We start from the raw sequence: 15,011 nt of genomic DNA, 5'->3' as shown, positions 1-15,011 counted from the left end.
ATTCCTGCGCCCCCGCCGGGCCCGGAGCGCAGCAAGCATCCCAACCATCCGGGGGCGGGGCGAGGTCGGGCCCTCCCCTGGGGCGGGCCAGCCAATGGGCGTGGCGCTGAGGCCCCGCGGGCAGGATCAGCCAATGGGCGCGGCACTGGGTGGCGAGGTCCCGCCTTCCCTGGGCGGGGCCATCCTACGGGCACAGAGCGGTCTCCGGCGCGGGCAGTGCTGGCCGCCGTCCCGGGGCGCACGGACGTGGCTCGCGTTTCCTGCGCGCCCGGCTCCCCGCGCCCCCGCTCCGCGCCGTCTTCGCCGGCTCCGCGTCGCCCGCTGCCCCCGGTCGGCCCCGGACAGCCATGGAGGACGTCACGCTGCACATCGTGGAGCGCCCTTTCGCGGGGTACCCGGACGCGGCCGAGGCCTCTGAGCCCCCCGCCGGGGGCGCCCCGGCCGCCGAGGAGCCGTCTGGGGCCGGCGCGGAGGAGCTGATCAAGGCGGACCAGGTGAACGGCGTGCTGGTGCTCAGCCTGCTGGACAAGATCATCGGCGCCGTGGACCAGATCCAGCTGACCCAGGCGCAGCTGGAGGAGCGGCAGGCGGAGATGGAGGGCGCGGTGCAGAGCATCCAGGCGGAGCTGGCCAAGCTGGGCCGCGCGCACGCCGCCACCAGCGGCACGGTGGGGAAGCTGCTGGACAAGGTGCGCAAGGTCAGCGTGAACGTCAAGACGGTGCGCGGCAGCCTGGAGCGCCAGGCGGCGCAGATCAAGAAGCTGGAGGCCAACGAGGCCGAGCTGCTGCGGCGCCGCAACTTCAAAGTCATGATCTACCAGGTGAGCGCGCCGGCCGGGGCGCGGGGACCCTGGCCGCGGGACCCTGTAAGCGGACACTGCGGCCGGCCGACCCGGGGCCTCGCGGGCACCCGCCCGCCCGCCCGATATAGCGGGTGATTCAGGGCTCAGGCACGCACGCGGGCGGGGGCCGACGCCCCGCAGCGCCCCACGCCCCCCATCCGCCCCCGGCCACTGCGCCTCTCCCTGCGCGGGCCCAGGGAACAACGTGGCCTCCGGGGCGGGTGGGGCCGGGGAGGCCGAGCATCGGGAGCGCGGGGGCGGGATGTCACCCCACGGTCCGGCAGTGAATCACCCGCATACCTGCGGGGGCGGCGGCCAGGAGCGGATGGGGGGAGCTGACGCGCCCACTTGTTGCCTGTGTTTTGTTTAACACCGAGGAGTGACCCCAGGGCTTGTACTCAGTTCCGTCCGCACCCCTTTATTTTGAGACAGGGTCTTGCTAAGTCTTTAGATTGGGCAGGCTGGGCTACAATTTGCGATCCTCATGCCTCAGCCTCCCAGAGTGCCGGGTGTACAGGCGTGCGCCACGCCCTCCGTTGCCTGCTTTGCTCCTCTCCCGGTTCCTCCTGCCGGACACAAGTGCAGTTTTTGCATCATAACCATAAACACGGCCAGGAATCTCAGCACCACCCCCCTTGGGATCTCTGGCTTGCAGGGCCCCTTTGTGCTCTGTTCCCTTTCCTCTCCCCAGGGAAGAGAATGGAAAGAAAAGGAAGACCAGATTTCCACACAGGCTGGGCTGGAACTTGGAGTCCTGCTTCAGCCTCCTAGAGTGCTGGGATTGCGGACCTGTGCCCACCCGCCCTGTTTATTTGCGCGCTCTGGCTGTGGGTCTGGCTGCGGCTCCATCAGTACCGGGGATTGAATCCAGGTTTTCCCCGAGTTCCGTCCCCATCTCTTCTTTATTTTGAGGCAGGGTCTCTTTCAAGGAGGACTTGAACTTGTGACCCTCCTGCCTCATCCTCCCTTACTGCTGGGATTACAGACTGGTGCCACTGCACCCGTCTATTTTAGCTTTTATAAAACTTTGCTTCTCCCATTTACAGCACTGTCTGGTGGAAAATGTTTGCCCAGAGTTCTTTCCACTTGATATGTACATCTCTCGCCGCCCACCAGCGCTGGAGATGTTTTTCAGACCTGCCTGTCCAGGGGCTTCAGGGCAGGGAATACAGGTCCAGGCCGGCTCCATCTCCTCCACAGAGCTGGTGGGGTACAGGTTTCCGTGAAGAGCCTGGGTGGGTGAGCTAAGATTGGGGGACCTGGGAAAGTTCTCAGCCCCCAGGAGGTAAAGCCCCTGTGCCAAAGAGAGGCACTCTGCCTGATGTGGTAGTGCACGCATGTCATCCCAGCACTTGGGAGGCTGAGGCAGGAGGATCACCAAGAATTTGAGGCCAGCCTGGGCTACATAGTGAGACCCTGTCTCAAAAAAAAAAAAAAAAAAAAAGCCAAAAAGTCTAAATAGTTCCATATAAGGGAATAAAGCTAGCCAGGAGGGCAGAGCCCATGCCAGGGTGGCTTTGACCGAATCTGTGCTAAGCAGGGCTGGGGCAGAGGAGGAGGAGGGGTCCAGCTGAGCCCCAGCCCCAGAGAGCCTGCAAACTTCCGGGTGCTGGCCCTGGGACTGGTGCCAGGCCAGCAAGAGGGCACAGCAGGCCGGGTGGGGTTTGCCCATGTGGGGGCACTGCGGGGTGTCCCGCCCCAGGTCTGCTGAGCTGTGGGGCCGAGGCTGGCAGGAGGCCAGAGTCACCCTGAGCTTGGCAGGCCTAATAGGGAAGCAGGGCAGGGAGCTACAGGAAAGGCAAGCTGGGGGGAGGGGCAGGGCCTGGGACCAGGGCCTGGGGAAGGGGCCTGGGGGAGGGACACCGAGACCCCGCTGCCGTGCACAGAGGTGACAGGGCTGCAGGGTGGGGTGGGGTCAGGGGCTCTTCGTGAGCTGGACTTCGGCGCCCTGGGCTCTACCTGAGGCGCAGAGGGAGGCCCTGTGCGCCCACAACCAGCCCAGAGCGCATGGTGGCACCAGGCCCCTGGGCAGGTGGCCCCAGTGGAGGGAAGCGAGTCTCGGTCCCGTCCTTCGGGGAACAGGAGTGGCCACCCGGGGGCCAGGACTGCAGCCCGGCTGAGTCTCCCGGGAGAACTCCAGGGTATTTCTGGTTACTTTAGTTATTTCAGAGCCCAGAAAGGGGGAAATAAATGCTTTCTGCAATAGCTGGGGTTTGATGTTCGTTTTTCCAGCACCCGGGATTGAACTCAGGGCCTTCACACTGAGCGACATCCCCGTCCCTTCTTTATGTCGAGACAGGGTCTTGCTCAGGAGCTAAATGACACAGGCTGGGCTTGAACGTGCCATCCACCTGCCTCAGCCTCCCCGAGTGCTGGGATCGCAGGCTTCCACCCCAGTGCTGTCTGGAGCAGTTCTGACGAGGCAGAGCTGGTGACCAGCAGCTGAGCCCCATCAGCCCTGCCCCGAGCTCCTGGCGACAGGACAGGGAGCCGTGGGCGGAGTAGGGGCCGTGGGCACTGAAGAGGCTGCCAAGGGCTTGCTGGCTTCTCCCCCAACCCTGGTGCAGCCTTTAGCACCTTCTCGGCAGATCAGCGCGCTCTCCAGCCCTCGCCCGCAGGTCCTCCCAGCGTGGGCTCTGGTCCTGGCGCCCCTAGACCTAGCGGCTGGGGAGACGATGCCTGCACACCTCCCTCTAAAGGGCTGCGTGTGCCTGGCTTTTCTTCGTCACCGAGCCGACAGCGGAAGGGGTGTTCCCAAGACTAACAGGAATGTTGATGGCTGCCTGTCCCCTTCTCTCTTCTCTTTTTAGTAGCCGGGGTTGAACCCAGCACCTTTTTATTTTGTCATCTCTGAGATAGAGCTTTGCTGCACTGCTAAGTTGCCCAGGCTGGGTTCCACGAGCATACTCTTCCTGCCTCAGCCTCCCAGCGTGTGGGTTATAAGTGCCTGCTACTCCACTGGCTTTGTGTTTAAGCGTAGTGTAACTCTGGCAAAGGGCAGAGGCGAGAGGAGGGGCGGTGGCACGGGGCGCGTGAGGGGCGGGCAGTGACCGCCAAACGCCCCCGCTGCGATGAGCCTGCCTGGTGCCGAGGGATGTGAGTGTTTGCTTCGTGCCCTTCCCGCCTCTGTTCAGAGTCCCTCAACGTCGCCGGCTGCATCTCCTGCACCGCATGGCCCAGGGCACGGGTGCAAAGAGGAGCTGGCCCTTGACGACAGTCCCTCGAGGGGCTGGGGTCCCTGTCCCACACCCCGTGCCTGGGCCCTGCAGGGGTGGGGAGAGTGGGCCAGACCCTGGCTCCTCCCTCCTCCGGCAGGAGGGTCGCTGTGCACGTGTGTGCGCGCGCAGGCACGCATGTGCCCACATGCACAGTGCTGGCTACAAGTGGCCAACCGTGGTGGCAATGGCTGCGCAACCTCATGTGTGATTTCGTCGGGGGGTGTGTGGTCCCCTGGTCAGGGACAGGCAGGACAAGTGTGGGGTGCAAGGATTGTCCCGGGGCTTGGACTCGGTGTAGCCTGGGAGAGGGCCGTTACTTGGTTTTGTTTTTTGAGATGGGGTCTCGATATGTAATTCAGGCTGGCCTTGCACTCATCCTCCTGCCTCAGCCTCCTGAGTGCCAGGATCACAGGCGAGCACCACCACACCCGGCGAGAGGGCCGTTTTGGAGCCCCTGCCTGTGCCTGTGGGGTGGCCGACTCCCTGCCCTGGGTTGGTGACAGCGAGGGGCTTAGGTCATGGCTGTTGTCTGCTCTGCTGGCCCTCTGCCCCTCTCCTCATGAGGGCGAACTGGGGGCCCCCCGGCTGCCTGCCAGAGACGCAGCCCAGTTCTCCGTGCCCTTCAGAGTCTGAGATCTGAGCCTGGGTGGAGCTGGGGACAGGAGATGGGGATGCGGCCAAAGGGAAGCCGCCCGGACGTCCTCGTTCCCTGCCAGCTCCGTCCTAATCCGGGGCAGCGTGGTGCGCACCCTGCCCTGGGGACAACAGAAGCACCAGACAGATGCGTGCGCCCCTTTCCCCTCGGAGCCTGTCTGACTCCGGGTCCTCGGGTCCCCAGCGAGCTGGCCTGGTGGGGATCACAGGGGCACCAGAGGTGGGTGTGGGGTCCCTGGGGCAGCTGGGAGGCTGTGCTTGTTAATCTTCCGCCTCCTCTGTCCCCAGGGCCCTTTGCGTGCAGCGTTTCCAGTGTGGGTCCTTGCCACCCTGATCCAGCGTCCCCACCCTGCCTCTGCCCAACCCCGCAGGCCGCAGAGGCCTGCTTCTACCGGTCGCCCGCGCCCATCCTGGCCCTGCTAAAATCCCTTTTCCTATCTTAGCCCCAGAAGAAGCCCAAGGCTCCCTGTGACCCGGCCTCGCCCAAGACCGTGCCCTTTGACCTCCTGCCTGAGACCGAGCCCTTTGACCCGGAGCCAGTGCCTGAGCGCCCAGCCTTCGAGCAGCTGCCCAGGACGCTGCCCTATTACCCCGAGCTGGGGAGTGTTTAGGGTCCCCTGGGGCCGCTTGCTGCTCCTGGTGTGTGTGGCGGGGCGGCTTGGTTTTGGGGTGTCTGATTTGCTGTATCCTCCTGCATGCTAGGCCCCGCAGGGGGCTGCTTCCCGGCCCTTAGTTCTGGTTTAAAAGCAGCTGCCTAGGCCGCAGACTTGAGCTGGCCCAGGAGCGCCCTGTGAGATTCCTGAGCCCCCGCCCCCCATCCTGCCCCACCACCAGCTCCTTGGCGAGCTGAGGGGTCCCCAGGAGGTCTCGGCCCAGCCCTGTGCGTCCTCTCCACCCACTCCCTGGAGCCAAGGAAAACATTTACCCTTGTTTCTTCCAGTTTCTTTGGAAACCGTTTTGCAGAGATCCCTGTGTTTGCCGGATCCGGCCCTGGGCGGGGCCCTTGCCGCTGCCAGCGCGGAGGCCAGAAGGGGACCTGGAGCTGGCACTGGCCCAAGCCCGCTGCCTCTCCGAGCAGGGCTTCCCACTGTGCCCCACCCGCTACTGTGGAGGTGTTGGGGTCGAGCCCAGGGCCACGGTGCTGGGCTGTAATCCTGGCCGTTTTAATTTTTGAGACAAGAGTCTTGCCTAGCTGCTGAATTGGCCAGGCAGAGCTCCAAATTGAGATTCTCCTGCCTCAGCCTCTCAGAGTGCTCTTTGGAACGACACAAGCCACTGTGATAGCTCCGAGTCCCACAGAGTCCACTACCGGTGGAGCCTCTTATGTCCGTTTCTCTTAGTTGGCAATCTAAGGGACAGGTCCCTTCCTTGCTCCTCTGCCCCACAGACTCCATGCACCTCTAGGGCCTCCACACTGCCTGTCCAGCGAGTCCCCAGCAGTGGTTGGGGACAGCACCAGGTCAAGAGAGGCCCCAACCTGAAGCCTGGCCCTCGTCCCATGTCCCTGACATACGAAGTGTGTGAGAAGAGCCAGGCACATAGTAGATGCTCACTTAAATTATTTTTAAAAAATTATTATTTTATAGTACTGGACATTGAACCCCCTGACTTTTGCACTGAGCTCTGTCCTCAGCCCTTTATTTTTTATTTTGAGACAAGTTCTCACTAATTCACTAAACTTCCCCAGGCTAGGCTGGAACTTGTGATTTTCCTGCCTCAGCCTCCCATACACTGTAATCTTGTATCAGTTTCCTAAGCTCAGGGTTGGGATGGAAAGGGGGGCTCCCTGGGTGCTTGGCTGGTGTTGGGGAGCTGTGTAACTCTCGTTCAGACGTGGTCATTAAAGGCAACTGAAAACCCAGGCCGCTGGGTGTGGTGGTTTTGTTGAGTGGAAGCCAGAGGGACAGAACAGGCCGGGCCTCTCCCCCGACCCCGTGTCCTGCAGGGGTTCATGCGCCGTGCCAGGGAAGCTGGGAGGGGGACACGAAGGTGCGCGGCCGTGTCCACCCTGGGGCGCGGGAGCAGCTGTTTGGCAACGGGCAGCCCGGGTGGGCTGCGGGCGCTCCTGAGCTGTGAGTCACGGGCAGCCACGGGAGGGGAGGGAGAGCCCTTCACAGAGGGGGGTCGGGCCGGGGCTCAGGCCCAGCTGCTGCTGAGGGAAGCCGCGCCCAGGGGACCCCATCCTGCAGCCTCTTGGCTCAGCGGAGGGAGGCCAGGAAACCCAGCCAGCTCTGCCTGAGAGGCTCCGGGCGCTGGGTGGGGCCAGAGACAATGGCTTTGTGTCCAGCAGCTGGGACGCTTCCAGAGTGTCCCCGTCGCTGTACCCTCCAGGCGGGAGCCCGGCGAGAGGCGGGCTCACCCCTTCGGTGTGAAGTGACAGGCTTTAGGTTCGAGGCTGTGAAATCGAGGTCAGAAATTAAACTGTTCTGGGGGACACGGCCTTGGTATACAGGCTGGTCAGACAGCCTCCTGCCTCAGCCCCGCCGAGTGCTGGGATGCACCACCACGCCCGGCCAGAAAGGAAAATGTGATGCTGGGCTACAGGTGAACTCTGGTGGCGATGGGTGAGCAGAGCTCGGTCCCAGAGCCCAAACATGACGCCGAAGTACCGATGGTGTCAGCGGCAGGCAGGCAAGGGTGCCTGGAGGTCACCCAAGGGCGCACCTACCATCAGATGAAACTCGGAGAAGCTGGCCCTCCCCACTTCCCGCCAGGGCAACACTGGCAGAGCCTCAGGGAATAAGAGGCAAAGGGAAGAACCCATTGTTCACACCCGACAGCCTCAGCCTTCTGTGGCAGGTGGAGACTACAAGTCCCAGCATGCCTTGTGCCCCGGTCCCAGGGGATGCTGGGAGGTGTAGTCCTGGCTACTCGGGCGGTCGGCGCCCTGCAGGCCCAGTAAGTGGGGGGCAGGGCCCCTTTGTCTCTGCTAATGCTGTTGACAGGGAGGGAAGGAAGTCAGGAGGAGGAGGTGTTCCCAGCTCCCAATGTAAACCAGGAAACCCTGAGGGATGTGAGTGGGAGGAAAAGGAAGAGATGGATGGGGTGGGAACACGATTTCTACAGCAGGTGTGCAGAGTAGCCTGGGTATGGGGTGTGTGTACGTGTGTGCATGCACGCGTGTGAAATGAGTTCGAGCTGCTCTATTTCCTCAGGAGATGGGGTTTTCATTTTTGTTCTTGTTGGTACCGGGAATCGAACTTACGACCTCGTGCTTGCCGGGCAGGCGCCATGCCGCTGAGCTAAATCTCCAGCCCCGGAGATGGGGTTTTCTTACAATTCTGGGAAATGATCTTCAGAAAACCTACTCTCTTACTGGGCGTGGTCACAAAGGCCTATACTCCAGCACTCAGGAGGCTGAGGCAGAAGGATCACCAGGAGTTTGAAGCCAGCCTGGGCTACAAGGTGAGTTCAAGGCCAGCCTGAACTGCATAGTGAAACCCTGTCTTAAAAAGGCGGAAAAAAAACCCTACTGTCTCCTTTCTTCTGCAGTGCCCAGGCTGGGCTTGAACTCGTGATTCTCCTGCCTCAGCCTCCACAGAGTCCTCCCCTTGTTCGGAGTCAGACCTCTGCTCCCTCTGCGTAGAGTGCCTTTTTTTGGGGGAGGGGTGGAGGGGTGCGGTGGCAGGGTCCTGCGATGCCCAATGTTGACCCTGGGATAGAAAACGGGGATGGTGCTGGGTCCTCGGGGGAAGGGGGCAACGCAGCGGCTGGCTCTGCAGCCCAGGGCCACCCTGGCCCAGGCCTGGGAGCTGGAGGAGAGCCGGGAAGGAGCCCGGGCGGCGCCCTCCTTCCTCCGTGGGGGGCCGGGTCCGGCTGGGGCCATGGCGAGGAGGTCGAGGTTGGGGTTCCGGGACGATCGAGTCTGGGAAGCGCCCCTTTCCCTGCAAGTCACCCTGCGCGGGGAACCCCGAGCCCGTGAGATCCTTACCCCTCAACCCAGACCCGACTCGCCTTTGGCCCGGCTTGGGCAGCGTGCGATCTGGGCACCAGAGGGCGCTCCTCCACCGCTGAAGTTAGACCGAGTCCGTCGAGGCCACCATCCGAGGGGGGGCCGGCGGCGGAGCGCAGGGATGGGCTTGCGGGGCGCGAGACTAGGCCCAGGCTCAGTGGCCCTGCGGTCCGGGCTCCCGCCCGCCGCTCCGCCCCTCCGCGCGCTGTCCGCCGGGGACCACGCGCTGGGAGGCCGCACGCGTGGGAGGCCGAGGCAGGAGGGTCACAAGTTCCGGTCCAGCCTGTGCAAGTGATGACGACACGGGGGATGCAGCTCCGTGCAGAGGCCCTGGGTTCAGTCTCCGGCGCGCAGGTGCGGCTGCTTTCGGGCACCCGTCTCACCCCCTGTGCCCTCTCTCCCCGCAGGACGAGGTGAAGCTGCCGGCCAAGCTGAGCGTGAGCAAGTCGCTCAAGGAGGCGGAAGCGCTGCCCGAGCGCGAGGGCGAGGACGCAGGCGAGGGCGCGCGGCCTGAGGACGAGGAGGACGCGGCGGCGCCCGAGCTGTCGTCGGACGAGGCGGTGGAGGTGGAGGAGGTGATCGAGGAGTCGCGCGCCGAGCGCATCCGGCGCAGCGGGATGCGGCGCGTGGACGACCTGCGCAAGGCCTTCTCACGCGAGAAGATGGAGCGCACGCGCCTGCGCACCAAGGAGAACCTGGAGAAGACGCGCGTGCGCACCCGTGAGAACCTGGAGAAGACGCGGCACTCGCTGGAGCGGCGCGTGACCACGCTGGGCGCGCGCCTCGTGCCAGCGGAGCGCCGTGAGAAGCTGCGGTCCTCTCGCGAGAAGCTGCGCAAGTCCTTCACTCCCGACCACGTGGTGTACGCGCGCTCCAAGACCGCTGTCTACAAGGTGCCGCCCTTCACCTTCCATGTCAAGAAGATCCGCGAGGGTGCGGCCGAGCCTCCACGTGCCACCGAGATGGTGCCGGTGGGCGCCGACGAGGATGAGCCCGGGCCCGAGCGCAGTGACGCCGGCGACCTGCTGCGCGCCAGCAGCCCCGACATGCACGCGCTGCTGGAGATCACCGAGGAGTCGGACGCCGTGCTGGTGGACAGGAGCGACAGCGACTGAGCCCTCCCTGCTGTCCCTTGCCCGCTTGCTCTGTCGCATTCTCTCGCTCTGTCTTTCTCTGCCCGCCCTGGCCTGGCTGAGATGTGTCTAAACACCTCCCCTGGGAGGCTGAGGCAGGAGGGTCGCCGAGTTCCAGCGCAGCCTGGGCTACGTAGTGACTTAGTGAGGCCCTGTCACAAAATACAAAATGAAAAGGGCTGGGGATGGAGCGCAGTGGGAAGGCCCTGGGTTCACTCTCCCGTGCCGCGCCAAAAAATAAGAAAGGAAGACAAAGGCAGCCCCTGTGGGGGCGCATCTTGGGTGGAGTGGGGAAGGTAGTGGTCCTGGTCCCGGCTGTGCCCTCGGCCTCCTTCCTGTCCCCAAGGCCGAGGGTCTCTGGGGCCCTGGGCCCAGGTAGGGGCCGAGGGGAGGGGACACCGCGTGCGCTGGCACAGCCGTGGAGGGCGGGCAGGGGCAGAGAAGGTGCGATGGGTGAGGACAGGAGTGAGGGGCTTAGGAAGGAGCCCCGCCGTCGGGGTTCTCGGGACAGCGGTGTTTCGGGGGCAGGGAGGACTGTGAGAAAGGGGTGACCTAGGCGGAGAGGGGCGCGCCTCAGCGGGGATCCCAGCCCGGAGCCCAGGGCCTAGAGGCAGCACCTCGGACTGGAGTCCTCCAGAGCCACTCGTGTCCCCCGGCAGCCGCTGCACAGCCCAGGGGAGGGAGGGGGAGGAGCGGGAGGGAGGCGGCGCAGGGGCCGGCCCGGGTGAGGGAGTCGCTCTGGCCCGGACTCGGGTCTGGCCCTGGCCCTGGCGCCTTTCCGAAAGCTGGGGCGCCCGCAGGCCACACACTCAGCCCCTCGATCCCAGCCGCGGAGGCCTGTGGGAGGCGGGACCCCCAGGGAGGCCCTGGCGCCCCCGCCCCGTGCCCCCTGGTCTCTTAGGGCCGCAGCTGACTGCTGGGGGGAGGGAGGGCGCAGGGGAATCGAGCCTTTTATACACACGGAGCTTGCTTTGTTGTTTTGTTCTGTTCTTCCTTTTTCTTGGCTTCCTTCTCGCCCCTGAGTGGGGGGAGCGCCGAGCTGGGGCAGGCGGGGCGCGGGACTGCGTCCCTGGTGCTTGGGGGCGGAAGGGGCCTGAGCTGCGGCACAAGCAGCCCCCCTGTTGCTGGGCCTGTGGTAGCCCGACCAATAAACCTGCTTTTCTAAAAGGGTGCGCGTCACTTGTCTTCTCCGAAGGTGGGTGCGCAGGAGCCACGGGGGTCCTGGGAGCCGAGGAGCGGGTGAGGGGAGCACAGCCGGGTTATAAACGCGCCTGGGTTGCACACCAGGTGTGGCCCACGCCTGTCATCCCAGCCCTATGGAGGCTGAGGCAGGAGGATAGCCGAGAGCTCGAGGCCCGCCAGGACTACCCAGTGATCGCAAGGCCAGCCTGGGCTACCTAGTGAGACCCTGTCTCAAAACCCAGAGACCTTGTCTCAGGCCACAACGTTGGGGAGGGGCAGAGTGGGATTCGAAGGCAGACAGCCTGGCCGGGTTACGTTCTTAGCCCCGGAGGTCAGGATGTTGGCCTTCCGGATGCCCGCTCCCCTGCCGCCGCAGTCCCAGGCGGGGAGGGGCGCCGGCGCAGGGAGCGGGACTCCGGGCGGGGGGACTCAGCGTCGCGTCTGCACGGCTCCCCGCCTGTTTCGGGGTCACCCGAGGCGGCGTGGCCCCGACAAGCTCGCCGTGCATGGGGCAGCACCTCGGACTGGAGTCCTCCAGAGCCACTCGTGTCCCCCGGCAGCCGCTGCACAGCCCAGGGGCCGGTCCCGAGAGTCCAGGGTCCCGAGTCCCGGGGAGGGCGTCCAGCCGGGAATTGGCCTGCAGGAGCCGCGGGGCGAGTGTCTCCGTCCCCGGGCCGCGTGTCCCCGGCGGCCAGGGGTCAGGTCGCGCTCCGTCCGGGCTTCAGCCCATTGGCCGTGACTGCTGTGGGCTCACGGAGAAGTGCACCATCCCTGACTTCCAGCGGCTCCGTCTGTGGTTGTTCAGTTTTTTTTTTGTTTGTTTGTTTGTTTGTTTTGTCTTTTTGAGACAGGGTCTCGCTGTGCAGTTCAGGCTGGCCTTGAGCTCATTTTGTGGCCCCAGCTGGTCTCGAACTCACAGCAATCCTCCTGCCTCAGCCTCCCGAGCTGGGATGACAGGCATGCGCCACCACGCCCAGCCCTATTCAGCTTTCTGACAGTGTGAGGGCCGCACACTCCGGGGGAGCCTGAGCCTGAGCTGTGGACTCCTGCAGGCTTGGAGTCCACGGTGTGGTGCTCCCATGATGCCCTGCTGCACAGTCACCAGGGCAACGGCAGATGCTGAGAGCCACCCAGGATGTGCACCCTATAATAAGATAGGTGTGATTGGGCCACTTGTGCGTTTGTACAAATATTCTTTTTATTCTCTTTGCTAATGCAAATAATCTAAGGTGGGCTAAGCTAAGCGATGACGTCCACTGAGTTAGATGTATTTTTTTTAAACGGTACTGGGGACTGAACCCAGGGTCTTTGTATTGAAATATATCCCTGGCTCCTTTTTAAAAGTTTGAAGCCTAGCATTCAGGAGGCTGAGGCAGGAGAATCACTGCAAGTTTAAGGCCAGCGCCAGGGATATAGCTCAGCGCCACAGTGCCTGCCTGGCAAGTGCAAGGTTCTGAGTTCGATTCCCAGTACCAAAACAAAGAAGTTCAAGGCCAGCCTGGGCTACATAGTGAGACCCCCATCTCAATAAAATTAAATTCAAATAAAATTTTGAAAAAAAATTTTGATCAAGGTCTTCCTAAGTTGCTTAGGCTGACCTCAAACTCAAGATCCTCCTGCCTCAGCATGAGTACTAGGATCCTAGACACACTGCCAAACCCAGCTGAGTTTCAGCTTGCAATGCAGTGTTACCTTGGTCCATGAACTTAATTTGTTCCGCCATTCTGGAAAAGGTGTCCATGGCTGTGTTTGTGTTCATGCGGAGCAGTGGCCGTGGTTATTTTCGTCAACCTATACAGAGTTCACAAACCAAGACCAAATTTTGCCAAACGCTACTGATTTTTTTTGTTTGTTTGTTTTTTTCTGGTACCAGGAATTGAACTCACAACCTTGTGCTTGCCAGGCAGGCGCTGTGCCGCTGAGCTAAATCCCCAGCCCCTCAAACACTTCTGATTGTGAACAAATTATTTACAAGCAAAAGTGTTCCTGAACCGAGGTATCCCTGCATTTTCAGTTTACAGTGAGTTCATCTGTATGCAACCCTAGTGTAAGTCAAGGGACACCTGAAAAAATTTTGAGAGAAAACCAGCTCTGCAGATTAAAGGCCTTCCCTTAACCAAAGGGTTGGGCTCCTGCGTGTGATGCACAAGGCCCCCCTGAGAGCCCCATCCTGGCCCTGGCCCTGGTGCCCCTCAAGGAGTCTGCAGGCTGGGGCAGAACCACATGCTTTCAGGCCTGGGGGCTTTGCCTTGGCCAGTCCCCGTGTGGGGGATGTCCTCCCTGTTTCTGTCCCTCTCCCCAGTACTAGGAATTGAACATAGGGCCTTCGAGCTACATATGTGTTTTTGTTTGTTCGTTTGTTTTCTTAGAAGGATCTTGCTAAGTCTCTAAATTGCCTAAGCTGGGCTTGAACTTGGGATCCTCCTGCCTCAGCCTTCCAGAGTGCTAGGATTACAGGTGTGCACCACCACGGCCTACCACCTCTCCCCTTCAACTTATTCTCCAGTTTTTTAGTCACACTAATCATCCCCTTCTCAGACCTCCCACAGAACTTTCATAAAATAAGACAAAACAAACAAACAAACAAACAAAAACTCAGGCACAAGCGCCTGCCTGGCAAGCGCAACTTCCTGAGTTTGATTCCTGGTGCCACCGCCAAGAAAAGAACTTTATGGAAATAAACACTTGTGAGTTTTTTGTTTGTCTCAATATGTAGTTCTGGCTGGCCTTGAACTCACAATCCTCCTGCCTCAGCCTCCTGAGTGGTGGGATTCAGGTTCTTTTTCCCATGCCTGGCTAATAAACTCCTGCTGAATGAATCACTGAATAAATGAATGACAGGATTCTATCCCTTCCGAGTGTCGTAAGTCCAATTCAAACTGGTTCTCAGCAAAAGCAAACAAACGAAGCAAAACACTGGGAATTTATGTAGTAGAAAAAGTCCCCAGAGCTGGGTGTGGGTGGCTCCTGCGCTTCTAGGCTCTGATACAGCATTAGGAGACACCCTCTCCTTCCTGCGTCCGTGCCGACAGTCGAGTGTGTTAATAACTGGATTCTTCCCGATGTCTTCCCCTCAGGGATCCAGGGAAGACAGAGGTTTCCTGCTAGGTGCTTTCAGGGGCACTTGGGAGCATGACATCTGCTCAGGGCTCACACGGCCACCTCCCAGCGCCAGGGGCACTGAGCTGGGCACAGTCCTGGCTGGGGTGGAACTGAGAGGCAGCTCAGCACCGCATGCCCCAGTCCCCGGTGCCAACAACGACATCAACCAATCCGCAGGGCCGGAGGGCCGGTTGCCAGGGACACAGCGGATTGCTGGTATCAACAGAGTGGGAGGGGGAAGGCGGGCAGTTGGGAGGACACACGCTCCTTCTAACCGTCTGTTTGTGATGTGCGCTTGAGCCAGGGACCAGCAAGAGGACAAGACCCAGTCCTCGACCGCAAAGGCTTTGCAGTTAGTGGGAGCCGCAGATGTTCAAGAGAGCTCGAAGCCCCCGGGGCCTGTGACTGACAGATGGCGTGCAGGGGGATGTGGGGGGCAGGTGGGGACCCCTCTGCGGGTGGAGGGGCTGTGAGCTGCTGTCTTGAACCCGGGCAGGGCTGCAGGAGGTATTGCTGGGAGACGGGTGGCATCCTACTTGATTTTCATGTCCCTGGAGCTTAACGATCTCAGCAGTCTCAGAAATTGTCATCTGGTTACTGTTATGTGGTTGAAGGTACAGTTGTGCATTGCTTAGCCAGGCATGGTGGTGCACGCTGTTACCCAGCACTTGGGAGGCTGAGGCAGGAGCATTGCCACAAATTCAAGGCCAGTCTGGACTCCGTACTGAATTCTCCCTGTCTCAGAAAAAAATCTAATAGAAAAAAATCATACCTTGCTTAAGTCTTTAGGTGATTTTTGACATCGTGTGAATTTCACAGAGTGTGATTCACTTAAACACACAAAAATACCTGCCGGGCATGTTGGCGCATGCCCGTAATCCCAGTACTCAGGAGGCTGAGGCAGGGGGATTGTTGCAAGTTTGAGACC

General features: G+C 61.6%; 1 protein-coding gene and 1 long non-coding RNA gene across 2 annotated transcripts; one reads left to right on the top strand and one right to left on the bottom strand.

Annotated features, from left to right (window-relative positions):
* The first annotated feature begins 205 nt into the window (after positions 1-205).
* Positions 206-9,814, top strand: Ptrf (polymerase I and transcript release factor). Its single transcript, XM_005394458.2, has 2 exons — positions 206-821; positions 9,074-9,814. Exons 1-2 carry the CDS (start codon positions 348-350, stop codon positions 9,779-9,781), a joined length of 1,182 nt encoding a protein of 393 aa, XP_005394515.1. The 5' UTR covers positions 206-347; the 3' UTR covers positions 9,782-9,814.
* Positions 9,815-9,989: 175 nt separating this feature from the next.
* LOC106149642 lies at positions 9,990-11,780 on the bottom strand. The gene is made up of 2 exons (XR_001235949.1): positions 11,500-11,780; positions 9,990-10,416 (listed from the first exon to the last, which is right to left on the bottom strand). It is a non-coding gene; the product is annotated as an uncharacterized LOC106149642 (long non-coding RNA).
* Positions 11,781-15,011: the final 3,231 nt, after the last annotated feature.

The sequence above is a fragment of the Chinchilla lanigera genome, unplaced genomic scaffold (assembly GCF_000276665.1).
Source record: "Chinchilla lanigera isolate Chin_1 unplaced genomic scaffold, ChiLan1.0 scaffold00050, whole genome shotgun sequence".
Classification (NCBI taxonomy): domain Eukaryota; kingdom Metazoa; phylum Chordata; class Mammalia; order Rodentia; family Chinchillidae; genus Chinchilla; species Chinchilla lanigera.
Note: the sequence above shows the minus strand (reverse complement) of the source record. Positions and strands in the feature narration are given on the sequence as shown.

What these genes read in the sequence shown, in the direction of transcription:
- Ptrf (XM_005394458.2), top strand. Translation starts at nt 348, where the DNA reads ATGGAGGACGTCACGCTGCACATCGTGGAGCGCCCTTTCGCGGGGTAC. An exon ending in TCAAAGTCATGATCTACCAG is followed by an intron (nt 822 to 9,073) that starts GTGAGCGCGCCG and finishes CTCTCCCCGCAG; the next exon opens with GACGAGGTGAAGCTGCCGGC.